The sequence below is a fragment of the Scyliorhinus torazame genome, chromosome 2 (assembly GCF_047496885.1).
Source record: "Scyliorhinus torazame isolate Kashiwa2021f chromosome 2, sScyTor2.1, whole genome shotgun sequence".
In the NCBI taxonomy this organism is placed as follows: Eukaryota; Metazoa; Chordata; class Chondrichthyes; order Carcharhiniformes; family Scyliorhinidae; genus Scyliorhinus; species Scyliorhinus torazame.
Window position 1 is genome coordinate 217,395,371 of NC_092708.1, and position 16,131 is coordinate 217,411,501.

At 51.0% G+C, this 16,131-nt stretch overlaps 1 protein-coding gene across 3 annotated transcripts in view; it reads right to left on the minus strand.

The window, feature by feature from the left end:
* igf2bp2a (insulin-like growth factor 2 mRNA binding protein 2a) overlaps positions 1-16,131 on the minus strand; it is a 321,903-nt gene that overhangs the window by 83,381 nt on the left and 222,391 nt on the right. For all 3 annotated transcript variants that reach the window (XM_072483899.1, XM_072483891.1, XM_072483884.1), the window contains exons 6-7: positions 2,983-3,258; positions 1,882-2,016 (exon numbers count right to left, since the gene is read on the minus strand). In XM_072483899.1, coding sequence (XP_072340000.1) covers positions 1,882-2,016; positions 2,983-3,258 — 411 coding nt within the window. The remainder of the gene's footprint in view (positions 1-1,881; positions 2,017-2,982; positions 3,259-16,131) is intronic.

Here is a 16,131-nt window from a genome sequence, read left to right on the forward strand (position 1 = left end):
ACAGGCAGAGAGAGCGAGCAAGGCAGACACAGGCAGAGAGAGCGAGCAAGGCAGACACAGGCAGAGAGAGCGAGCGAGGGAGACACAGGCAGAGTGAGCAAGGGAGACACAGGCAGAGAGTGAGGCAGACACAGGCAGAGAGAGCGAGCGAGGCAGACACAGGCAGAGAGAGCGAGCGAGGCAGACACAGGCAGAGAGAGCGAGCAAGGCAGACACAGGAAGAGAGAGCAAGCGAGCCAGGCAGGCAGTGAGAGAGAGTGAGGCAGACACAGGCAGAGAGAGCGAGCGAGGGAGACACAGGCAGAGAGAGCGAGCGAGGGAGACACAGGCAGAGAGAGCGAGCGAGGGAGACACAGGCAGAGAGAGCGAGCGAGGGAGACACAGGCAGAGAGAGCGAGCGAGGGAGACACAGGCAGAGAGAGCGAGCGAGAGAGACACAGGCAGAGAGAGCGAGCGAGGGAGACACAGGCAGAGAGAGCGAGCGAGGGAGACACAGGCAGAGAGAGCGAGCGAGGGAGACACAGGCAGAGAGAGCGAGCGAGGGAGACACAGGCAGAGCGAGCGAGCGAGGGAGACACAGGCAGAGCGAGCGAGCGAGGGAGACACAGGCAGAGAGAGCGAGAGAGGGAGACACAGGCAGAGAGAGAGAGCGAGCCAGACAGGCAGAGAGAGAGAGAGAGAGTGAGGCAGACACAGGCAGAGAGAAAAGAGCGAGGCAGACACAGGCAGAGAGAGCGAGTGAGGGAGACACAGGCAGAGCGAGCGAGGGAGACACAGGCAGAGAGAGCGAGCGAGGGAGACACAGGCAGAGAGCGAGCGAGGGAGACACAGGCAGAGAGCGAGCGAGGGAGACACAGGCAGAGAGCGAGCGAGGGAGACACAGGCAGAGAGCGAGCGAGGTAGACACAGGCAGAGAGAGCGAGCGAGGTAGACACAGGCAGAGAGAGCGAGAGAGGGAGACACAGGCAGAGAGTGAGGCAGACACAGGCAGAGAGAGCGAGCGAGCCAGACAGGCAGAGAGAGAGAGAGAGAGTGAGGCAGACACAGGCAGAGAGAGCGAGCGAGGCAGACACAGGCAGAGAGAGCGAGTGAGGGAGACACAGGCAGAGCGAGAGAGGGAGACACAGGCAGAGAGAGCGAGCGAGGGAGACACAGGCAGAGAGTGAGCAAGGGAGACACAGGCAGAGAGTGAGGCAGACACAGGCAGAGAGAGCGAGCGAGCCAGACAGGCAGAGAGAGAGTGAGGCAGACACAGGCAGAGAGAGCGAGCGAGGCAGACACAGGCAGAGAGAGCGAGCGAGGCAGACACAGGCAGAGAGAGCGAGCGAGGCAGACACAGGCAGAGAGAGCGAGCAAGGCAGACACAGGCAGAGAGAGCAAGCGAGCCAGGCAGGCAGTGAGAGAGAGTGAGGCAGACACAGGCAGAGAGAGCGAGCGAGGGAGACACAGACAGAGAGAGCGAGCGAGGGAGACACAGGCAGAGAGAGCGAGCGAGGGAGACACAGGCAGAGGGAGCGAGCGAGGGAAACACAGGCAGAGAGAGTGAACGAGGCAGACACAGGCAGAGAGAGCGAGCGAGGCAGACACAGGCAGAGAGAGAGAGTGAGGCAGACACAGGCAGAGAGAGCGAGCGAGGCAGACACAGGCAGAGAGAGCGAGCGAGGCAGACACAGGCAGAGAGAGCGAGCGAGGCAGACACAGGCAGAGAGAGCGAGTGAGGCAGAAACAGGCAGAACGTGCGAGCGAGGGAGAAAGAGGGAGCGAGAGACTCGGGCAGTTGGGTAAAAGCACAGAAGGGCAGGCTTGAATCTAAATCAAACGGACACACAACCCCTTGCATCCCCAGGATCAGACAGGTGATCCCCCTCGCATCCTACTTACAATTTGGTGTCCTGTGCCTCTTTGTGCATAATTTCCAGGATCATCTGACAGGCAGCAGTACATCCCTCAGCTGTCGAGTGAATGCTGATGGGTTTCTCTGCCGCGCCAGCATTCTCCTTCCGATGGATGTCGATTCTAAGGCGGGTAAGGGGGGACAGAGAGCAGAGCATGTGTCATGAAAACAGGAGGATAAACAGACACAGGTCAGGCTTGGTGTCGGAGGAAAGCGGTGTAGGTGGAGCGGGGTCCTCAACCATCAGGGGTCACCCACCGTTCATCAGAACAAGTGGTGGACGCCTTGTACTGAAAACATGTGATCAAAATCTATTGTAGCAGTGACTGGAGGGAGAAGCAGGCAGGGTCCAGAGGAAAGCACCCAGGACCACAGCATCTAGCATGGCCTCTGCAGCAAGAACGGTGCATGTTCAGCTCATCGGCTTTAACCTCTACACCAACCCGTCGCACACTTGCCAGGCAATCAATCATCGCCATCTTCCTGGCAAAGAGAAGGAAGAGATTTAATAGAGTTCAAAATCCGTAGGGATCGGGACACTGTAGATGGAGAGAAACTGTTCCCATTGCTGGATGGGTCAAAAAACAAAAGGTCACCATTTTCAGGTGACGAACAAAAAGAACAACAGGGACAAGAGGAACAAGCTTGGCACAGTCAGGTGCTCGAATCTGGGCTGCACTGTCTCAGTGTCATGGAGACAGATTCAATGGTGGCTCGACGACCGGAATTGGATAATTCTCTGAAAAGCTTTGCCGCGAGAGACAGGGAAAGACGGGGAGGGAGTCTCGGCAAGTCACCCTTACAGAGTTAGACCAGACATGGCTAGCTGAATGGCTTCCTCTGTGCTACAACCATTCCAAGACTCTCTGAATGGGAAACCGGACTCCCCACACCACCAACCCAATGGGAAGCTCGGGCCTCGCCAGCATCCCCCCCCCGGTCTGGTAACATGACTCCCTCCCACTGGCATCCAAATTTGAAGTTAAGTTGGATGGAGTGTCTGTCAACTCCATACAGCATGGCGAGTGTGAACACCACGCGCTGACAAGCCCCCCCCCAAATCATATCCATGTCACCTCAGCACTTACTTTGACTGGGTCTGTTGGGTTACGTTCTTGATGGTCAACCCCTCCTTTCCGATAATGGCACCTACGAATTGGGTGGGCACGAGGATCCGCAGGGGGACATCTAGATGCTTGTGCGAGGGCAGGGCGCCCGCGGACTGGCTGTGCTCCCGGACGGACCGACTCCCGGGGCCTCGCCGTGGCCGCTGTGCTGGGAGCTGCAAAGCTTCTTCGTCCGGGATGTAAGAGATCCTCAAGGCGTACCTTTCAAGCTGGTGGCCATTCAACTTCTCGATTGCGCTGAAGGACAAGAGAGGTTTGCGACATTACTTTCTCCACACATATCGAGAACATCTCAAATCTTCATTCCCAGCAGGATGTTTTCGAACTTCCAAAAGGTACCCATTAAATTCCAACACAACGTGCTTCCTCTGGTTCGGGAGTCTCGAACCAGGGCGCACAGTTTCAAAATAAGGGAAGCCACTTAGGACCGAGCTGAGGAGAATTTCTTCTTACTCAGAGGGATGTGAACCGTTGGAATTCCCTTTTCCATAGGGCTGTAGAAGCTCAATCAAAATAGAGATTGAGAGATTTCTAACACCAATGACAGAAAGGAGAGGTGTGTACAGTGTTGGGGGGGGAAAGGCTTTGGGTGGGATTCTCTGACCCCCAGGGGGGGGGGGGATTCAGCCCCGGGAGGGCCCTCACGATGGCCTGGCACGCGATCGGGGCCTGTGCCGTGGGGGCACTCTTTCCCGCTGCGCCGGCCTCTGTAAGGCTCCACCGTGGCCAACGCAGAGAAGAAACCCCCTGCGCATGCGCGGGACCACGGTAGCCCTTCGCCGCCAGTTGGCGCAGCGCCAACCACCCCCGGCGCCGGCCTAGCCCCTGGATATGCGGAGGATTCCGCAACTTCCGGGTGGCCCGACGCCGGAGTGGTTCGCGCCAGCGTCGGGCCATCCCGCCAATTGCGGGAGAATCCTGCACATTGAAGTGGATGAGCAGCTGTGATCGTATTAAATGGCGGCTGGGTTGAATGGCCTGTTCCTGCTCCGGGTTCCAACGTACTAGCATCTACCCTCCATGCCAGCTAACAGCTTTGATTTTACCTACCAGTCCCTGTTATCCCTTCTAAGTTGACAGCTGGGGCTCAACTGGTAGCACTCTCACCCTCGAGTCAGAAGACCATGAGCCGGATTCTCCGACTCTGAGGCTAAGAGCAGCGGATCTGTGGCATTTGATGTGGAAAAAAAATCGGCGGCGGCCTCCTCACCGATGCTGCAAACGGTGAGGGGCTAGAAGCTGCACCTGAAAAAACTCTCGGCCTCCACAAAATAAAAGGCCAGGTCCGTGGCCGCGCATGTGCACGGCAACGTCCTGCAGCAGTCGTGCCGTAAAACATGGTGCTGGTCGTGTGCGGACACGACCTGCCAGATAATGCCCCCCTGGCCCCCCCCCCCCCCCACCAGCAGCACGGCTTCCACCTGACTGTGGCAGCGCTGGACATATTCCGCAGCTGGCACGCCGGGTTCCCGCATGGCTAAGACCAGAAGTGAACAGCGCCATTGTGAACTCGGCCCATCGGGGGGCGGAGCATCGGGTGACACGCTGAGGCCATTCCAACGGTGTGTGTCGCCGCGATGACGCCGTCCCGGGGGGGGCGGACCTTACGAAACCTGCGTCTAAGAGGCGCCAGCCCCGATTTTGTTGTAAAAAGGGATTACAAAATCATCGTCGGGGTAACGGAGAATCTCGCCCCATGAGTCAAGCCCCACTCCAGCACAGTACTGAGGGAGTGCTGCACTGCCAGAGGTGCCTTTGTTTGGATGAGATGTAAAATGGAGACCGTCTCTCCTTTCAGGTCAATGTAAGAGATCTAATGGCACCTTTTACAGACTGCCGAGTATCCTAGACAACATTTTTAAAAAGTACCTTTATTGAAGTTTTCAAATTTTTACAAATATCGCGTCAAAACAAAAGAAAAAGTGAAAAAGAAGCTATAGGTGTCACGGCTAAACAGGAACACAAATCCCACATTCCACGTTCGGCTGAACATGATATGAACTTGTTAAATCAGGATAATTTAACAGTGCAGGCCAGCACCCCCCCATTATTCACTGCCCTGTAAATGGAAAACATTGATAACATCTCAACAGAACAGGGAGCAAAGTCCAGGAAAATAACCAAGATACAGATATACAAGGCAATCTTCAGGATAAAAACTTCTTCACTGGCGTACAAAGAAAGCCAAAACAAAGGATGAGGCAGGATCCGGATCAATGAGCACTCTTCAGGATCCAGCAATCGAAGCACGAGTGCCATTGGATTGGATTTGTTGTCACGTGTACCGAGGTACAATGAAAAGTATTGTTCTGCGTACAGTTGTCAGATCATTCCGTACATGAAAAGAAAATACATAATAGGGCAAACATAAAATACACAATGTAAATACATAGACACAGGCATCGGGTGAAGCAAACAGGAGTGCAGTACTACTCAGTAGAGGAGATGTGTGAAGACATCAGATCAGTCATAATAAGAGGGTTGTTTAGGAATCTGGTAAGCTGTTTTTGAATCTGTTCGTGCGAGTTCTCAGACTTTTGTATCTCCTGCCCGATTGAAAAAGTTGGAAGAGTGAGTAAGCCGGGTGGGGGGGGTCTTTGATTATACTGCCCGCTTTCCCAAGGCAGCGGGAGGTGTAGACAGAGTCAATGGATGGGAGGCAGGTTTGTGTGATGGACTGGGCGGTGTTCACGACTCTCTGTAGTTTCTTACGGTCTTGGTCTTGGGCCGAGCAGTTGCCATACCAGGCTGTGATGCAGCCAGATAGGATGCTTTCTATGGTGCATCTGTAAAAGTTGGTAAGCGTCAATGTGGACATGCCGAATTTCCTTAGTTTCTGAGGAAGTATAGGCGCGGTTGTGCTTCCTTGGTCATAGCGTCGACGTGGGTGGACCAGGACAGATTGTTGGTGATGTGCACACCAAGGAATTTGAAGCTGTCAACCATCTCCACCGGGGCCCTGTTGATGTGGACAGGGGTGTGTACAGTACTTTGCTTCCTGAAGTCAATGACCAGCTCTTGCTGACATTGAGGGAGAGATTGTTGTCGCTGCACCACTCCACTAGGTTCACTGTCTCCCTCCTGTATTCTGACTCGTCGTTGTTCGAGATCCGACCCACTACGGTCGTGTCGTCAGCAAACCTGCAGATGGATTTGGAGTCAAATTTTGCCATACAGTCATCAGAACCTGAGCTCCGGCTGGGAGGAATGACTCGACCTGTTCAGCCAACCCCAACACCTTTTTCTTCTTCATTTAAAAAAAAATTTAGAGTACTCAATTATTTTTTTTCCAATTAAGCGGCAATTTGAGATGGTCAATTCACCTACCCTGCACATCTTCTGGGTTGTGGGGTTGAGATCCACACAGACACGGGGAGAATGTGCAAACTCCACACGGAAAGTGACAGTGATCGAACCTAGGACCTCGGCGCTGTGAAGCAGCAGTGCTAACTGCTGCTTGGTCAAAGCTTTGACAAAGAGTCATCGGACTCGAAATGTTAGCTCTTTTCTTCCCCTACAGATGCTGCCCGACCTGATGAGATTTTCCAGCATTTTCTCTTTCGTTTCAGATTCCAGCATCCACAGTAATTTGCTTTTATCTGTGGTGGGGAAGTTATTAGAAGGAGTTCTGAGATCAGGATCTAATAATAATAATAATCTTTATTGTCACAAGTAGGCTTACATTAACACTGCAATGAAGTTACTGTGAAAAGCCCCTAGTCGTCACATTCCGGCGCCTGTGCGGGTACACAGAGGGAGAATTCAGAATGTCCAAATTACCTAATAGCACGTCTTTCGGGACTTGTGGGAGGAAACCAGAGTACCCGGAGGAAACCCATGCAGACACGGGGAGAGCGTGCAGACTCCGCACAGACAGTAACCCAAGCCGGGTATCGAACCTGGGATCCTGGCACTGTGAAGCCACAGTACTAACCACTGTTCTACCGTGTTGCCCATAGGAATTTAGAGATGCGAGGTCTGATTAGGGACAGTCAGCATGACTTTGTGAGTGGAAAATCATGTCTCACAATTTGATTTTTTGAAGAGGTAACCAAGAATTTAGATGAGGGCAGTGCAGTCGACGTTGTCTACATGGACTTTAGCAAGGCCTTTGACAGGGTACCGCATGGTTGGTTGTTGCGTACGGTTAAATCTCACGGGAACCAGGGTGAGGTAGCTAATTGGATACAAAATTGGTTTGACGACAGAAGACAAAGGGTGGTTGTATAGGGTTGTTTGCCAAACAACCCTTTAATGATTTGGATGAGAATTTAGGAGGCATGGTTAGTAGGTTTGCAGATGACACCAAGATTGGTGGCACAGTGGATAGTGAAGACGGGTATTTGGGATGTCAGGGGATCTTAATCAATTGGGCCAGTGGGTCGATGAATGGCAGATGGCGTTTAATTTAGATAAATGTGAGGTGAGGCATTTTGGTAGATCGAATTGGGGCAGGATCGACTCAGTTAATGGTAGGGAGTTGGGGAGAGTTATAAAACAAAGATCTAGGAGTACAGGTTCATAGCTCCTTGAAAGTGGAATCGCAGGTGGACAGGGTGGTGAAGAAGGCATTCGGCATGCTTGGTTTCATTGGTCAGAACATTGAATACAGGAGTTGGGAAGTCTTGCTGAAGTTGTACAAGACATTAGTAAGGCCACACATGGAATACTGTGTTCAGTTCTGGTCACCCTATTATAGGAAGGATATTATTAAACTAGAAAGAATGCAGAAGAGATTTATGAGGAGGCTATCGGGACTTGATGGTCTGAGTTATAAGGAGAGGCTGGACAGGCTGGGACCTTTTTTCTCTGGAGTGGAGGCGGCTTAGGGGTGATCTTATAGAGGTCTATAAAACAATGAGGCACACAGATAAGATAGATAGTCAACATCTTTTCCCAAAGGTAGGGGAGTCTAAAACTAGAGGGCATAGGTTTAAGGTAAGACGGGATATACAAAATGGACCAGACGGACAATTTTTTTCACAGAGGGTGGTGAGTGTCTGGAATAAGCTGCCAGAGGCAGGAGTAGTGGCGGGTACAATTTTGTCTTTTAAAAGCATTTATACAGTTATAATGGAAAACTGGGTATAGAGGGTTATAGGCCAAATGCAGACAATTGGGACTACCTTAGTGGTAAAAGCTGAGCGCCATGGATGGGTTGGGCTGAAGGGCCTGTTTTCATGCTGTACACCTCCAAGATTCTATGGTGGGTATTACACTGGGGTACAGCACTGGTGGGTACAAACCTATCACTGTATAACACTGGGGTACAGGGACTTCCGGTGGCGGCTATGAAGAAGTAAGTCGCACATTTGGTGGCTCCCGCTCGGGTCGGACTTTTGGACCTTTTCCCCTGATTTTCTACCAGACTTGAACTGTAAAACTAACAGAGACAGAGGCGATGTCCTAGGGGGGGTGTTTGCTAGAGCTGTTGGGGAGAGTTTAAACTAATGTGGCAGGGGGATGGGAACCGATGCAGGAAGTTGGAAGGTAGTAAAACAGGGACAGAAATAAAAGGCAGTAAGGGGGAAAGTGTAAGGCAGAGAAGCCATAGTCAAAAATCAAAAAGGGCGACAGTACAAGGTACAGTGACTGAGGGGAGCTCAGTGAATAGGACCAGGAATACTAAAATAAATAAAACGGGAAGTGAAAACATCAATGGTAAGCAATGCGGCAGGTTGTTACAGGAAGATGTGGGTTCGACGACAAGGAAAATTAGGAGAAAGGTTAAGAGGAAATATAACTTAGGAGAGGTTACTGATCGAGGTGTTAAGATTAAGAACAGAGGTAAAAAAGCCAACATAAGTGTACTTTACCTGAATGCTCGTAGTATTCGGAATAAGGTAAATGAGTTGATGGCGCAAATCATCGTGAATGACTATGATTTAGTGGCCATTACTGAAACATGGTTAAAGGATGGTCACGACTGGGAGTTAAATATCCGAGGGTATCAAACTTTTCGGAAGGACAGAGTGGATGGTAAGGGAGGTGGTGTAGCTCTGTTATTTAAGGATGACATCCGGGCAACAGTAAGGGATGACATCGGTGCTATGGAGGATAAGGTTGAATCCATTTGGGTGGAAATCAGGAATAGTAAGGCGAAAAAGTCACTGATAGGAGTAACCTATAGGCCACCAAATAGTAACATTATGGTGGGGCAGGCAATAAACAAAGAAATAACAGATGCATGTAGAAATGGTACAGCAGTTATCATGGGGGATTTTAATCTACATGTTGATTGGTTTAACCAGGTCGGTCAAGGCAGCCTTGAGGAGGAGTTTACAGAATGTATCCGCGATAGTTTCCTCGAACAGTATGTAATGGAACCTACGAGGGAACAAGCGGTCCTAGATCTGGTCCTGTGTAATGAGACAGGATTGATTCAGGATCTCATAGTTAGGGATCCTCTCGGAAGGAGCGATCACAATATGGTGGAATTTAAAATACAGATGGAGGGTGAGAAGGTAAAATCAAGCACTAGTGTTTTGTGCTTAAACAAAGGAGATTACAATGGGATGAGAGAAGAACTAGCTAAGGTAGACTGGGAGCAAAGACTTTATGGTGAAACAGTTGAGGAACAGTGGAGAACCTTCCAAGTGATTTTTCACAGTGCCCAGCAAAGGTTTATACCAACAAAAAGGAAGGACGGTAAAAAGAGGGAAAATCGACTGTGGATATCTAAGGAAATAAGGGAGAGTATCAAATTGAAGGAAAAAACATACAAAGTAGCAAAGATCAGTCGGAGACTAGAGGACTGGGAAATCTTTAGGGGGCAACAGAAAGCTACTAAAAAGCTATAAAGAAGAGTAAGATAGATTATGAGAGTAAACTTGCTCAGAATATAAAAACAGATAGTAAAAGTTTCTACAAATACATAAAACAAAAAAGAGTGGCTAAGGTAAATATTGGTCCTTTAGAGGATGAGAAGGGAGATTTAATAATGGGAGATGAGGAAATGGCTGAGGAACTGAACAGGTTTTTTGGGTCGGTCTTCACAGTGGAAGACACAAATAACATGCCAGTGACTGATGGAAATGAGGCGATGACAGGTGAGGACCTTGAGAGGATTGATATCACCAAGGAGGTAGTGATGGGCAAGCTAATGGGGCTAAAGGTAGACAAGTCTCCTGGCCCTGATGGAATGCATCCCAGAGTGCAAAAGAGATGGCTAGGGAAATTGCAAATGCACTAGTGATAATTTACCAAAATTCACTAGACTCTGGGGTGGTCCCGGCGGATTGGAAATTAGCAAACGTGACACCACTGTTTAAAAAAGGAGGTAGGCAGAAAGTGGGTAATTATAGGCCAGTGAGCTTAACTTCGGTAGTAGGGAAGATGCTGGAATCTATCATCAAGGAAGAAATAGCGAGGCATCTGGATGGAAATTGTCCCATTGGACAGACGCAGCATGGGTTCATAAAGGGCAGGTCGTGCCTAACTAATTTAGTGGAATTTTGAGGACATTAACAGTGCGGTAGATAACGGGGAGCCAATGGATGTGGTATATCTGGATTTCCAGAAAGCCTTTGACAAGATGCCACACAAAAGGTTGTTGCATAAGATAAAGATGCATGGCATTAAGGGGAAAGTAGGAGCATGGATAGAGGATTGGTTAATTAATAGAAAGCAAAGAGTGGGGATTAATGGGTGTTTCTCTGGTTGGCAGTCAGTAGCTAGTGGTGTCCCTCAGGGATCAGTGTTGGGCCCACAACTGTTCACAATTTACACAGATGATTTGGAGTTGGGGACCAAGGGCAATGTGTCCAAGTTTGCAGACGACACCAAGATAAGTGGTAAAGCAAAAAGTGCAGAGGATACTGGAAGTCTGCAGAGGGATTTGGACAGGCTAAGTGAATGGGCTAGGGTCTGGCAGATGGAATACAATGTTGACAAATGTGAGGTTATCCATTTTGGTAAGAATAACGGCAAAAGGGATTATTATTTAAATGATAAAAAATTAAAACATGCTGCTGTGCAGAGAGATCTGGGTGTGCTAGTGCATGAGTCGCAGAAAGTTGGTTTTCAGGTGCAACAGGTGATTAAGAAGGCAAATGGAATTTTGTCCTTCATTGCTAGAGGGATGGAGTTTAAGACTAGGGAGGTTATGCTGCAATTGTATAAGGTGTTAGTGAGGCCACACCTGGAGTATTGTGTTCAGTTTTGGTCTCCTTACTTGAGAAAGGACGTACTGGCACTGGAGGGTGTGCAGAGGAGATTCACTAGGTTAATCCCAGAGCTGAAGGGGTTGGATTATGAGGAGAGGTTGAGTAGACTGGGACTGTACTCGTTGGAATTTAGAAGGATGAGGGGGGATCTTATAGAAACATATAAGATTATGAAGGGAATAGATAGGATAGATGCGGGCAGGTTGTTGCCACAGGCAGGTGAAAGCAGAACTAGGGGGCATAGCCTCAAAATAAGGGGAAGTAGATTTAGGACTGAGTTTAGGAGGAACTTCTTCACCCAAAGGGTTGTGAATCTATGGAATTCCTTGCCCAGTGAAGCAGTAGAGGCTCCTTCATTAAATGTTTTTAAGATAAAGATAGATAGTTTTTTGAAGAATAAAGGGGTTAAGGGTTATGGTGTTCAGGCCGGAAAGTGGAGCTGAGTCCACAAAAGATCAGCCATGATCTCATTGAATGGCGGAGCAGGCTCGAGGGGCCAGATGGCCTACTCCTGCTCCTAGTTCTTATGTTCTTATGTACTGAATTCCCACTTTGGTGCATGGAGAGGAGGACTAGAAGTGTTCGTCAGGGCAGAAATAAAAAGACAGAGAAGGCTTGGGTTGTAGCTGCAACAGAAGACAGCATGGCGGAGGTTTGGATCTCTGGCTTGTCGACCCTGCAGTCTGCAGAGCAGCTGATGCAAGTTATTCAGGAAGGCTTTGCTAAGCAGAAACGGGACTGCTTGGACCCGATAAAAGAGTCGATTGAGCGGTTGGAGCATAGATTGGACTCCCAGGATCGGGCGATCCAGAAGGTGGAGAAGGCGCTGGCTGAGCAAGAGGAACATCAGACTACGGTGGAGCTGGAGGTGGGGATGCTGAGAGACCAGCAGAAGAAGCTCCTGAAGAAGGTAGAGGACCTAGAAAATAGGTCCCGCCGGCAGAACCTAAGAATCGTCGGGCTCCTGGAAGGGTCCGAAGGAACGGACGCTGGGGCATACATCGCAGACATGTTTGTGAAGCTGCTGGGGAATGGGGCATTCTCCCGGCCCTTGGAGGTGGATAAGGCTCACAGAGCACTCGCGAGGAAGCCGCGAATGGGAGACCCCCCCCTCCCCCGAGGGCAATGGTGGTGAGATTCCACAGGTTCTCGGATAAGGAGCGCATTCTACAGTGGGCCAAGCAGACACGGAGCTGCAAGTGGGACAATAGCATCCTGCGGGTTTTACCAGGACCCGAGTGTAGAGGTGGCCAGGAGGAGAGCAGGCTTCAACCAGATCAGGTCGATTCTTTTTCAGAAAAAAGGTGAAGTTTGGACTGTTATACCCAACCCGTCTCTGGGATCAGCACTCCTACTTCGAGTCGCCTGAGGACACGTTGGACTTTGCGAAAAAGAAAGGGCTTGTGATGGAGTGAGAACTTTTGAACTTGGCTGCAACGTTCATGTTTTTGGGGTTTTTTTCTTTTTGTTTCTCTGTGTTTGTAAAAAGTTTCTCGTTTTGCGTTTTATGGAAGATGTTTGTGGTGCCGTTTGCATTGATTTGGAACCAGCGGTAGAGCTGGGTGAGTTTAGGTCTTCATTTTGCACTGTTGGGGGATGGAGGTGTGCTAGTTTTGATCTTGGTGTTTTTCTGTCGGGCAATTGTGTGGGGATTGTTTGATGTTGGAGTTTGTGTGTCTGAGCGGGGGGGGGGGGGTGCCTATGTTTGGTTTAGTAAACGGGTTAGCTTACATGGTGGAGGCATGGAGCACGGGCTGGAGGCGGGCCTAAAAAAGGGGATGGCTGATCGGCGGGGGGGGGGGGGGGGGGGGGGGGGGGGGAAGAGGAGGAGGAGGCAATGAGCCCCCCAACTAGGCTGATCACCTGGAATGTTTGAGGTTTGAGGGTTAAATGGGCCGGTCAAATGGGCACGTGTGTTCACGCATTTTAGGGGATTGAAGGCGGACGTGGTAATGTTGCAGGAGACGCACCTTAGAGCAACGGACCAGGTTAGACTGAGGAAAGGCTGGGTCAGTCAGGTCTTTCACTCGGGACTAGATTCAAAGACTAGAGGGGTCGCGATCCTGATCAATAAGCGGGTGGTATTTGAGGTGGGTAGAATAGTTTCGGATGTGGGATGTCGGTACATTATGGTCAGTGAGAAACTAGAGGGGGAGCAGGTGGTATTAGTAAATGTATATGCGCCAAATTGGGATGATGTGGAGTTTATAAAGAGGATGCTGGGGAAGATACCGGACCTGGACTCGCACAGGTTGGTCATGGGAGGGGACTTCAACACAGTTATTGACCCTGGCTTGGACCGGTCAAAAACGGGCAGGATGCCAGCAATGGCAAAGCAACTAAGAGGGTTCATGGAGCAGATTGGAGGGGGGGGGGGGTGGATCCATGGAGATTTGGGCAGCCGAGGGTGAAGGAGTTCTCCTTCTACCCACACGTGCATAAAGTGTAGTCCCGGATCGATTTCTTCATTTTGAGCAGGGCCTTACTGGCTGGGGTGGTGGACACAGGGTACTCGGCGATCACAATCTCAGTCCGTGCTCCGCACTGGGTTGACCTGCAGGTTAGTAAAGACAGTAACCAGCGCCCGCACTGGAGGTTGGATGTGGGACTTTTGGCGGATGAAGGGTTGTGCGAGCGGCTGAGGAAATGTATTCAGAACTACCTGCAGGTCAATGACACGGGAAATTTCTGCAGCAGTGGTTTGGGAAGCACTGAAGGCGGTGGTCAGGGGGGAGCTGATTTTGATCCGGGCCCATAGGGAGAAGGTGAACAGGGCAGAGATGGACCGACTGGTAAAGGAGATAATACAGATTGATAGGAGGTATGCGGAGACCCCAGAGGCAAGACTTTTAAGGGAACGGCGGAGGTTACAGGCAGAGTTTAGCTTGCTGACCACAGGGAGGGCGATGGAGCAGCTGAGAAAGGCGAGGGGGCGATTTATGAACATGGGGAGAAGGCCAGCAGAATGCTTGCACAGCAGCTTAGGAAGAGGGAGGCAGCCAGGGAGATAGGGAAAGTAAATTACAGAGATGGGAACCTAGTTGGTGATTCAGTAGGGGTGAATAAGGTGTTTCCGGATTTCTACAGCAGGCTGTACAGGTCAGAACCCCCTGCTGGTCTGGAGGGGATGAGGCACTTCTTGGAGGGGCTGAATTTCCCAAAGGTGGACTGGGAGCGGTAGAAGGGCTGGGGCCCCAATCGGGCTGGAGGAGATAGTGGAGGGTCTGAAGGCCATGCAGTCGTGTAAAGCCCCGGAGCCAGACGGGTACCCAGTGGAGTTCTATGAAAAGTTCTCCGGGATATTGGGGCCGGTGTTGATGAGGATGTTCAATGAGGCAAGGGAAAGAGGGGTGTTGCCCCTGACGATGTCACAGGCAACAATTTCGCTGATTCTTAAGCGGGACAAGAACCTGGAGCTGTGTGGGTCCGAGAGGCCGATCTCCCTGCTGAATGTGGATGCCAAGTTGCTGGCCAAAATCTTGTCATCCAGGATTGAGGATTGTGTTCCGGACGTTATTGGGGAGGACCAGACAGGGTTTGTTAAGGGCAGGCAGTTTGTTAAGGTGGGTACAGGCCAATGTAAGAAGGTTGTTAAATGTGATCATGATGCCCCCGGACAGTAGGGAGGTGGAGGCAGTGATCGCAATGGACGCAGAAAAGACTTTTGATTGGGTAGAATGGGACTATCTATGGGAGGTACCGGGACGGTTCGGATTCGGGCCGGGCTTTATTGACTCGGTCAGGTTACTGTATCAGGCTCCTGTGGCAAGTGTACGGACGAATAGGACTACATCGGACTAATTTAGACTGCACCGGGGCACGAGGCAGGGATGCCCCCTCTCCCCATTGTTGTTTGCGCTGGCTATAGAGCCGTTGGTGATTGTTCGGAGAGCCTCGAGGGGCTGGAGAGGACTGGTCCGGGGGCTAGGGGGGTGGAGCACAGGGTTTCTCTCTATGCGGATGACCTGCTTCTGTACGTTTCGGACCCAATAGAGGGGATGGAAGAAATCATGAGGGCTTTAGGGGAATTTGGCCGGTTTTCGGGGTATAAGCTTAATATGGGAAAGAGTGAGATGTTTGTGGTCCAGGCGAGGGGACAGGAGAGGCGATTGGGGGAGCTGCCGTTTACGTTAGTAGAGGGAAGCTTTAGGTACCTAGGCATCCAAGTGGCGCGGGAATGGGACCGGCTGCATTAATTGAATCTGGCCCAGTTGGTGGACCAAATGAAGGACGATTTTCGGAGATGGGACGCGCTTCCGTTGTCTCTGGCTGGGAGGGTGCAAACGGTGAAGATGACGGTCCTCCCGAGATTCCTATTTGTATTTCAGTGTCTCCCATTTTTATTCCGCGGTCCTTTTTTAAGCGGGTCAACAGTGATCACGGGCTTCGTCTGAGCGGGCAAGACCCCGCGAGTAAGGTAGGTAATGCTTGAGCGGAGTCGGGGAGAGGACGGGCTGGCGCTGACAAATTTTAGCAACTATTACTGGGCAGCTAATATAGCGATGATCAGGAAGTGGGTGGTGGGGGAGGTGTCGGCATGGGTGCGTATGGAGGCGGCTTCATGTAAGGGCACCAGTTTGGGGGCATTGGTAACTGCGCCCCTGCCGCAGAGTCTGGGGCCAGTGGAGGCGGCATGTGGGAGCAGTGGGAGCATCGGTCTGGTCCCCAATCTGTGATAATCACTGGTTTGCCCCGGGGAGTATGGACGGGGGGGGGTTCTGGTTATGGCGGAGAGCAGGGATTGAGAGGATGGGGGATATGTTTATAGAGGATAGCTTTCCGAGTATGAGGGGGCTGGAGGAAAAGTTTGGGTTGGCGAGGGGAAACAAATTCAGGTATCTGTAGGTGCGGGACTTCCTATGTAAACAGGTGTCAACCTTCCTGCTCCTACCGCTAAGGGGGATTCAGGACAGGGTAGTTTCCAGAGGGTGGGTCGGAGAAGGGA